Genomic DNA, 11085 nt, shown 5'->3' on the forward strand with positions numbered 1-11085 from the left:
CAGTGCGTAAGGTCCAGCTTTAAAATCGCAATACGGAAAGACCCGGAAAAGGTAAAAAATACGTACATTGTAATTATAATTACGATTACAGGTGCTATTTCAATAAAGGGGTATTTTTCCAAAGGCAACACCACTTGCAAAAGTTGATTCCTAAGTAGGCAAGGTGTACATTAAACACGCGTAGGACCCCTCCCGCACGTTGCCGCATTTGTTACACTAAACTAACAGCTATTTTCTTGACCTACATAACAATATAGACAACTAAACAATCAGAGACTTTTCTAATTTGCGCGAGGACGCATGATGATGTCAGCAAAATTAACAACAATTATGACCCACCCCTGATGTGATATTGGCGACTATTGTTACTTTTGTAACCAATTACTCGCTACGTGAAGGCCCCTATTATTATTTCTGTGACGTGCCGCTCATAACATTTGTGACTTTAATGACATTTGGCGCCAATCATTTCAATTGTGACCTCATCCCTCGAGTGTTTTCTTTTAAACTAGAAATACGTTAATCCCAACACCTCGCTTCGCGCGTGGGCCATAAATCGATGGAAAAAAGTCGGTCCGTAATTTACAGTACGGACCAAGAACTCGGCTTGAGGTATGTAATCATTTTTTCATAGGGGATAAAAAACTTGATAGAGCACCCAGTGGAAGTCGTGTTGCTTGGAAACCTTAAAGGAACTCGACGTCACAATCGATGACGTCACTACAACTATCAACCAGATATACATATGTAAAGCCACCTTATGTTTCTACCTCGCTGTGCCATCCACGCACGTTCCACGCGAGATGCGAATTTCGACAATAAACTCGCTCCACGATCCGCGTGGAATGATTGTTCTAGAATTTTAACATTGCTACCAGTTTATCAGCACCAATTACATACATTTGATCTTTCAATAAATTTTGCTCATATTTTTAGGCCTGCCAATTGTCAAATGACGTGTTTTTACTATCCTTCCAACAGAAATACTGGCAAACTTAATACTGAAGAATTTACGTTACTCGGCTTTCACGACTTAATATCTATCGAACTTAAGGCTTACCCCTTGGGGTCTTTGACCTCCAAGTTTTATTATGCCAAATAACAACATACCATGTGAGATACTCTTCCCCACGATTTCCTTATTTGTATATTCTCCAAAGCGCATGACTTTGCGTTCGTCGCTGTTGATTTTTTTTAATTCGCGGATGTCTATGTGAGAACCAATTCCCACTGATAAAATCCTTATTCCCATCTCTTTGATTTTCTGGATTTCTTTCTCAACGAGCTCCTTGTTTTGCTTTAAACAAACTTTATGATCAGTAAGCAACACCAAGACCTAAAAACAATGTTGCGAACAACGATTTAGTAATTTCAGCGGTATGTAAACGTTATATTGCTGCTCAGACGAACTGGAAGACGCACGGGTTATATATACAGTATATATAACAAACTGAAGTGAACAATTTCAGTTTGTTAATAAAGAACTTCTTTTGAGTGACAACATTGCAGAAAACTGCTATGACCACGAGAAGTCTCTTACTTCAGTCTTAAAACTTAGCGGAGTGAGTAGTGAGTGACTCGCGTAACACGCGAGTGGGGAGGCCTTGAGACGAAGGGAGCAAGGGAGCCATCAGTCACACGCGTGGCTATTTTTTTTTTCGCTCGGGTTTAGCTCGTTGGACTAAGAAAAAAGATGGCTGCTCGTAGTTTTACATTAAGAAGAGCCCAGAAGTGTTCATTGGGCTTCCGTTAGCGTCTGGGTAGTATTACATGTCCTAGATAGATAAACGAGAAGTTTAAAAGAATAGTCAGCCGACATCTTGAACAATCTTGTTAATTAGCTGACCCTAAACGAGAGCTTTGCACTCGCCTCGGCAGAAAACGACACCCGAGCACGGCCTTTCGGTCGGGCAAGGGCCTAATGGCTATGCCATGCTGATGAACACTAAGAAGGGCGAAACAGTTGTGGGTGGTTGCCTCAGCCCGGATGATATGGTTGTGTGCACACTTAAGGCCGTGTAGCGTGGCAATTAACTTATTAGGAACTAAATCACTGCTGACTCATTCCAGTCCTGACAGCCAACCCCAAACTAATGAGAGTCACTAAACCATTTCAGCGTCAACGCGAAAACACAAAGCCTTTTAAGTCAGCACGTAACTGAATCCGCAGTAGTACCCTATTTCCTTCCTACTGTGTGGAGTTCCTAGTTTTGGCGCCCGAGTCTTTTTTACACTTATTCACAATGAAATTCAGCCATTCGAAAAAAGTGTTTTATTAAAGGGGGGCTACTAAAATTAAAAGCCGGTCTCATGCTAGCAAATGAAATTGAGATGTGCTTTATCGAAACTTTAACACCGCCTTATGGGTTTGATCCGGTTGATTGTTACATTTGTCACAAGTGTTTTTGATGGAGACGACCCAGCAAAAGAATATTTAGACTGGTCACTGCCAGCCTAATAACTTGCATCACCGATGTATACATATTATTATAGAGCTTAAACAAACAGGACGGCGACAGCAACGGCAACGGCAAAACAGAAACTTTGCACGTGCATCACGCTCTTTGTTCATTTCTTTGTCGTCACTGCAGGACTACGACGTGAAAATGCCTAATTTCACGTTTTGTGGATAAGTGTACCCAAGACAACGCTTTTCTTTTCCTTTTCCTAAACGACGATACAGTTTTCTAGAATTCAACTCCAGAAAAATTTGCCAAGCCTTAAAGAATAGACCTTTTTTCACCGATACGGCGTCCGTATTGAATTTATTAGACTTAAGGCGGCAGTATTATGGGATGCCCAGGGGGCACTCGCTTATTCTGATTTACGCGCCCTTTTTAGGCGACAAGAGAAATTCAATGTAAATTTCTCGGGAAAAAGGCGATCATTATTACATCGAAACACGGCACAACGATCTTTTTTCCCAATGCAATCTTTTTCTAGGCAGACTTGAAGAAAAATTGGCCCGCAAAGCGCGCGTAAATACTGAGCGAGTATATCGGATCGTTCTCATAACCCTGGTCATCTCATAATACTTTTTAAATCCAATCAATTCAATATGGCCGCCGTATCGGTAAAAATGACGGAATCAAAAGCGCGATAAAGTTTGAAGCAGGGCGAATTCACTTTTTAAGTGACGTTATCATTGCCGTCGCCGTCGTTGTTGTTTAAACTCCCTATTATAATTGCTGGTTTGCACGTGACGTCACTGCGGCCATGTTAGTGGTCAAGAACAAAAGCGTTTCTCTCCTCTGGGAACTAAACTCTATTTTCATGTAAATTCTTCGAGAAAAATTCTGTTGTTCTGATCCACAACATGGCCGCCTTGTCACGTGGTTGCAAGGAAACAGAAAAGGACATGAAAAATCTGACTAATACGCAAATCGATTGGCTTGAAAGCTAAACTGTTAGTTTGAACAATAAATCTAATCAATAGAAAAGCATGCCTTTGTACAATAACTAGTAGCTACCTTTTCTGAGTTTGATCCCTCACTCTGTTTGAAGGCTTGTTCCACTATCCTCAGATCACCATGAAGGGCAGGAATTTTCACCTCGGTATTCCTTGTTAAATGTCCCACGCCTTCTGGTAAACAAATCTCTGTCAGAGATGTATCTTCATCTCCGTGTATGAATATCTGAAACTTCACCTGGTAGTTTTTGTACTTGTGCAGCAAGTAATCTATGGTGGATTTCATCAGGTCGAAGGCATCGTCTGCGGCATCAGAAGTTGCGTTTATAACAAAGGCAAGATCTATCTCTGTAAATAATCATTATTTTCCGATAAGTATAGCAATTAAAAGCTAAATAAGAAACATTTACGTAGCCACGTCGTCATGCGATCCTGTGGTGGTAACGAGTCTGTCTTGGTCTGATGATTACCGTTTAAGAAGGGTGCGAGTCCCCTCCCTTCACCACCCCCCCCCCCCCCCCCTTCCTGGGCTCTTCCCTGGATCCGCTACTCGTGCCAAATTAACACTGAGCAAATGCGTCTCTAAGATAATTTCTCTGACTCAGAAAATATAACATCAATGAAGGAAAGTTGCCGAGAAAAAGAAAATTGCATTATTTCAGTTATATTTGTTTTCCCCTTTCATAGTCGCCTTCATTATATTCTTCTTAAATTGCAAAAAATAAAATAACTCTAAAGAAACAAAGTGAAACACCGCAGGTACCTGGCTCTCAACCGCCACCGGGGTATCGAGGTCGCGCAAGCCTTGCTTAATCTACTGTCACGTGACCAGGGTAGTAAGGTGACCTGATAAGGTCTTCACTTTGAAGTTATATCTAAAAGCCGTGAAAAGTTTCAGCAGAGTAACCTTATTTCTGCATTATGGACCTGATCTAGAAATCAAATTCGTTTCAAATCGTTTGTAGAGTACTAATCTAATACTATCCCAACTTAATTACTTGCCTTTACTTCGATGTACAACTCTGTTGATGCGATGCTTGATATAAAACAAAGTGAACAAGAATGGAAACAAAATGATGTCAAATAAACACCAAATGTTGAGAAATATCCATGTCCACCATCCGACCTCCAGCCAGGAAGATCTCTTCATTTTACCGAATGTTCCGAACCATTTTTTCTTCATTAAGTTCTGCACAACTGGATGAGCGAAAAACTGCAATAAAAGTTTGCACATAACAAAAAAATATCGTTAATATTTGAAAATGTAATCGATTTATTTCTTGTTATCCAATCTGATTTATTTACCAAGGGTTTACTTTGATCATTTCCATGCAAGTGAAAATATGTCTCATCATAACTCAACCAAGTAGCAACATCAACAACTCAAAGCTGGTTTGATCCAGATACACCGCATTTAACGAGAAATCAAAAGTAAAACCATTAGGATTGAACTAACTCAAAAAATCATTGTTCACCATGAGAAATCTCGTGATAAAAGCAACCATATTTACTTAGCTCAACTGTACATGGTTATAGCACTAGAAATCAGTACACCTTCTTTTGCTTCCGTTTGATGCCAGCTTCTACAATACAATCCAGAGCCTCCCCGAAGATATAACGAGCCTCTTTGTCGGTCTTCAAAGGCTCAAGTAAGCAATTGGTGAACTCATCCACTGAGTTTGCCAACTTGGTAAAGTTATCTTCGTCTTGTCCCTTTCGTTCCGCTAACCGTTGGAGCTCAAAATTTACCTGTGGCAGTAAGGGGGAGGGAGAAAAGGCCGTTGGTTTAGAAGGTTTCTAGTTTGTATTTGAATGCATTTACAGAGATCTAAAAGTACTCTGGATGGCCTGAAAAGTTTTTTCATGGGTTGGGTACCCCTGAAGCGTACCGTTCGGTGATAAATGAAGAAAGATGGCAATGTGAAAATTCTTAAGTAAATGAGAGAGATGCAATAATCGCCATGTCACGGCCGTGGAACACTGAAGGAAAAGTAGTAAGCTTCCATACCAAATCCTCACTAGAATTATTAATCATAAAAAAGCAACTACAACACATAAAGTAGATCAGGAGGGAAGAATTTACTAGAACAAACAACAAATAAACGAATATTTTGTTTTTTTCATGACCCACCTCCATTGCCATAAGTAACGCATTGGTGTCGCATTTTGTAAGAGCCCGCTGTGATAACTCGTTAGTGATATCATCAATATCGCCTTTCCTTAAAATCCTCCTCAGTTTACGTTCAAAATCTAGTAACAAAAGGTTTAGGGGTAAGCAATTTTGTTCAACCAAGATTGCGCGTGGGAGAAAAATTCAGTGTCACATTCGTCCACCTCAACCGATCGTGACTCGCTTCTCTATATAGCTATTTCAAAAAAGGTTGACGGAAAAAAGTGCACGCGACAATCCCGAAAGGTATTGTGGGTGATTTTGAGTTCACTATTTTTCAAAGAAATTTCAAAGAATGGCACGAGAGGCCATGGACGTATGTTTGAGAGAGCTAAAGGAAAGCAACAAAAGTGGATTCGACAGCTACAGTGTCAGGAAAAGTGCATTGATATATCATATCCCATATTACCTTTCGGGATTGTCGCGTCCACAGTTTATCCGACAACCATTCTCGAAATAGCTGTATACGCAGTCACTTCCCTCCCGGGGGGGGGGGGGGGAAATCCAATATGAAAGGGGCGGGGATGCTCGTCGGAAATTTTGAATTTAACCCCTAAAGGAGACCAATCTGGGCGGGGCCCAACCTTTTTCTTACCCCTAAAAGCGATCATGTTAAACTTTGATTACATGAATCGAGTAAATAATACAAATTGAAAATATATAATTTTTTAAAATTTCTTCGAGTGCAAGCCTAAAAGAGACTTTTACGGCTAAATTTAATCTTGTTTTGCTCGGAACACCCTAAGCGAGACCAAAGTCTGAAATTTACACCTCTAAGTGAGACGACGAGCCTCTCCGCCCCTTTCATATGGGAGTCCCCCCCGGACCCTTTCATGAGTATTCCAAAGAAAATGAAATAAGTAACGAGTAAAAAACATCTTAACAGAAGAAGTTAATAACAAAGGACTTTAAGAGGTACAACATTCGGATAACCGTAATACTTGGCTTCTTGGCCTTCTACAATAACAATGAGACTGCTTTTTTTTTCGTATGGACACCATGGTAGATTTCAACAGCTCCGTATGATAATGATCCTATTTTTCTCTTAAAATGATTACAGCCCATCTTTTCTCTAAAATCCTTATCCCGGGGTGCTCTCGCTTGGAGCGTGCTACCCAGACAAATTTTGAAAAGAAAATCAACAGGCAGCCAAGGAAAAGCCTATCCCTTAGGTTTCCGGAACTGTTGATCTTGCAGGTGTACATGCTGCTATTGAACTGGCTATTGCCGTCCGTCGGAGGTCCTCCGGCCAATTTTGAATGAGCGTGTGCCGCTACAGTATGTTGCCCAGTATCCGGACGGTACCAGTATCCGGACACTTGAAACAAAAACTCAATTTTTGAGGCGCCCTTTTCAGTTCTCGGTAAACGAAGTATTTCGAATGAAAGCTGAACATTTCAGCTTTAAGATGAAAGTTTTGGCGATTTGAAAGCTTGCGAAACAGTCGCAGAAGACGCCGTTCTGTTCAGGTGAATAAACTTTTCATGGCTAATATTTACGCTGTTTACTGCGCAGTAAAGTTAGTGCTGGTCAGAAAAGGGAGGGTAGTGTGTGATATTTTCAAAGAAACTGTTTTATTTTTAAAGTGAAGATACTTAAAGAAGTCAGGTTTTCAGGAAGTTTATTAATTCTTCTTGAAATTCGATTTGTTTGGAATAACGGAAGCCAGAAACATTCACTAAGTTTTGATGTCATGTGCCCAGTATCCGGACAGTTGTTTCTTTGCTGTACAGAATCGATGAATTAGCTGTGTACATTCTCCGGATAAGATTTATTTCATATCAGTGACTATAATTAAAGCTTAGGATATATGATATAGTCGTAAAATGTAACTCTACTCAACTCCGTATGGAAATTTTCTTCACTCATTCAGAGGCGACTTGATTTCGTGTGCGCCGCTTGTTTCGCGTGACTGTATTTTCTATATATAACTGAAAGCGTCCGAGTTGAACCTGGAATTCTCATACTTTCCCCAGTTGGGACTGCTAGAATGGGGTTGCAATGGTATAAAAAAATGTCACAAAGGGATTGAGAGATGTGAAAGAAGGAAGAATTAGTGCTAGAAAAGCAGGCTTATTGTGGGGACTGAGCATGAAGAAATCAACACTGCAGGTCAGACTTAATAGGAGAGTGACCTTTGACCGTCGGGGTGAGGTCCCTTCCCCAAGCTTTTCTTTAAATAAAAAATGAAGAAAGAAAGTCGTTTGCAGATTGGCTAATTGATCTTGCAAACTGCAACTTCGGCATGTCCACGGATGCCTTCCTTAAATCAGTGAAAAAGTTCCTAGACAAAGAAGTGAGAAATTATACCATTTTTAAAACAGCCGCTCGCGTTCCCCACCATACCCCAGTCATTTGTTATGTTTTATTTCACGATGCTAGGTTATATTTTCGGAATCGATTGCCAGACTACTTTGCAAGTGCAAGAGAAGCTTATAAGTCGCTTGCCTGTCGAAATTTATGTACAATTACGTTGTTATTGTTGTGTCCGGATACTGGGCCAGCTGTCCGGATACTGAGCAACATAGGAGCTCTGCAAAAATATTAATTTAGCGATGGAAACAAAGGCAAAAAAGTTAAACTGTCTTTCGTCATATTAAGGACTAGATAGATTTTCTCTGGGCCAAATTTCAGAGCTCTTGCGATTAACAAAGGAAAGTTATTGCAATTTTAAACTGAAGTGTCCGGATGCTGGGCAACATACTGTATAGGTTCGCTAACATTGAGCAAGTATAAAGCATCTAGATTTAGCCAGGGTTTAAAGAGAAGCCTCCACTCATGTACTTATATTAAAAGCAGTTAACTTTAAACTAATAAACTCTAAGGCACTAAAAAGAAATAACTACCTAACTCTAGGAGCCTTCGATATCAGTTTACCTCCTTTTCAGGGAGCGGTTGGGTCATTAATAAAAAAGTATCCTGAATTGAAAACGCACCTAAAAGGAAAAAAAAAAAACCTCTCCCAAAGAGCTAAAAGTCGCTTATTTTCACAATGCATAAAGTTCGATCTCAGTAGTAGAATTCTTCCAAACTACATCATCAAAACCCCGCCACACCCCTTTATAGGTAGCAGCAATTTACATTTTACGATTTCTAGGGTCAGAATGTCTGTCTTAAGGGAAGACCTAAAAGAAAAATCAGGCCGACGTCTGTGTTTCCATAAGCTAAGCTTCTAATGTGTTTTCTTATCGGGCCTGGACAAACCGTTGGTGTAGCCTTTACATTTATACCTCACAATATCTGATAGAACATTTTATCATAAGGTACTCTTTGTTTTCTTTGGGTACAGACCTAGGACAGCAAATGACTCATTTAACTTTTATCGCTATTAATAACTATAATACTTTAAGGTGTTTCGATACAGTTTTTTAGAGGCCATACCGATATTTTTCAATCGCCTTAAAAGTAGTTTTTACCTTGTCCGATCGCTATAAAATTTTCACCAGTAATTGGCTATGGATTGAAATTTGTGAAAATGTAGTTTTAAGTAAAATCGATATTACTATGACAACAGTAAACAAAAAACTTTGAAATTGATAAAAGCCGAATTTTGTGTGATCTAGACCTGCTGCTGAAAGTCCAACTCTAGGAACTTAAAATTTGGTGTTTAGCAAACAATCTCTGTAAGAAGTAAAAAATTCTGTATGTTTGAATTCGAATAAAACTAAAATATATTTCAAACCTTAAATTTTCAATAGCCGTGATAGGTTATGTAATAAAAACGTTATAAATGACTCAAATTATTCTTACGTAGCGTACGAATGATGCTTAATATCATGTTTTGATACTAGGAAATTTTGGTGTACTTTCGTTCATGCGATCTTGAAAACTAATCCATTTTCTCACCATCTGTATAAGTGCAACTTCATTCAGAATTTGAACTTTTAGCGCTTTCTTGTATATCTCCGAAACGACTCGAACGAATTTTTTCAAATCTATTCACATAATCTTCATAATGTATATAAAGATGTCCGAAAGTCTCATTAAGATTGATTCACTGCAACACCTTGAAATTTCAAGACAAACCTGTCCTACCAACCGGTCAAAAATCTGCGTTACCACATTCACTGTTTTGACGTTATGCTAATTTTTCCAGAATAATGCGCACTATACATACCTCCATGACTAGTACATCTTAGTTTGAATTTATCGCATCTTTTGAATGTAAAATATTGGCAATACTCACACTGAAATGTACTAGTCATGGATATATGTATTGTCCGCATTAATTTGGAAAAATTATGGCCTTTGAAAAACTGTATCGAAACACCTTAACCTGCACAAAATGTGCAGTACATGTTCAGGTTTTGTGCATAATGCAGTGAATTCACTGACAAACGTGCGATAGACTTATTCCACTACAAATTATTAAGTAAACGTTACAACAAATTATTTTTTTTCAAAATGGCTAACTCGGGCTCGGAAAGCCGACTAGTCTGTAGTTAGTAGAAAGGAAAACTCTTTTATGTCTAACAGATACGTATACTTTTTTCGGCAAGGATAGACAGCGTAAACAAAAGCATCAAACTTCGTTCGGGTGTACGGTAACGTCAAAAACAAATTTTCTCGCTTCGATAGGTTTCCATTTTCTATAGCAGAGGAGGCTCTGCTTTAAGCGAAGTCTAACTCAGGCCATGATTTAAGAAATCATTGGACTTCCAGATCTCTTCCATAATGGGTTACTGGAAGAAAAAGTACTTTTCCAGTCCACGATATATTCTTTAATGAAATTGTTCTCGATAATTATAAGTTGTGTTTAATTTAGATAAAAGCGTTGGGCAAATTGAAAATGGCTTAGAATGCGGTTTTGTTAAACACTAGCTAAAACTCCGTTTGAATAACCGGCCCAAAAAGTCTTGACGGTTTCGCTTTTTCTTAATTCACAACGGACCTTCATATGGCATTGAATTCTATAGTAAACACAGTTAGTATGTTAGCAAGTTTACTTTAGAGTCATGTAGAGTCTGCGCCTTAGGCACGGCCAATGTAGGGATCACAATGCCAAAAAAGGATAATTTGTTAAAGAGCTGGGCACCTCTTAACTAAACCTCATCTCGCGCCACGTACACTGATATAAAGCTTAAATAGGGGAGTCCATGCAACACTTATTCCTTTTAATAAGTTCAACATTCCACCAGTACTAACCTTTCCTTTCTTCTTTATTTCTACTCGAATTATCACCATTCATACTTTCCATCTCTATAATCTCTTCCCATTGCTCAGTCATTATTTAGCGTTGACGTCTATCATGAAAAAAAAAAAAAAAATAGAAACATGAATTTTTGCGAGTTAGAAATAAGCCTATTAAAGAGTGCGTTATTTCGTTAATAACCAACTAGTTTCTTATCACTCGGTAACTTTAACTCTCCCCTCCCCTCCAACCCTTGCCCTGGGCCGGGCCTAGGGTCAAATATTATTCTTTGCGCTGTTCTTTTTGGTTGTTGCAATGAAGTAAGACACTTTTCTCTGTTCCTCTGTTTTTCCTGGTTTCTGTCAGTTTGGAAAT

The 11085-nt window shown here is 39.1% G+C and overlaps 1 protein-coding gene across 1 annotated transcript; it reads right to left on the reverse strand.

Annotated features, from left to right (window-relative positions):
* Positions 1–221: 221 nt before the first annotated feature.
* On the reverse strand, positions 222–10824 carry LOC140930996 (uncharacterized). Its single transcript, XM_073380745.1, has 7 exons — positions 10725–10824; positions 5541–5659; positions 4964–5158; positions 4412–4622; positions 3471–3757; positions 1111–1336; positions 222–241 (listed from the first exon to the last, which is right to left on the reverse strand). Exons 1-7 carry the CDS (start codon positions 10804–10806, stop codon positions 222–224), a joined length of 1140 nt encoding a protein of 379 aa, XP_073236846.1. The 5' UTR covers positions 10807–10824.
* Positions 10825–11085: the final 261 nt, after the last annotated feature.

The sequence above is a fragment of the Porites lutea genome, chromosome 1 (assembly GCF_958299795.1).
Source record: "Porites lutea chromosome 1, jaPorLute2.1, whole genome shotgun sequence".
Taxonomy (NCBI): Eukaryota; Metazoa; Cnidaria; class Anthozoa; order Scleractinia; family Poritidae; genus Porites; species Porites lutea.

Coding starts and splice junctions, on each gene's coding strand:
- LOC140930996 (XM_073380745.1), bottom strand. CDS start 10,806: ATGACTGAGCAATGGGAAGAGATTATAGAGATGGAAAGTATGAATGGT. Junction 5,159..5,540: donor CGTTACTTATGGCAATGGAG/GTGGGTCATGAA, acceptor TTACTGCCACAG/GTAAATTTTGAGCTCCAACG. Junction 1,337..3,470: donor AGGGATCAAACTCAGAAAAG/GTAGCTACTAGT, acceptor CATTGTTTTTAG/GTCTTGGTGTTGCTTACTGA.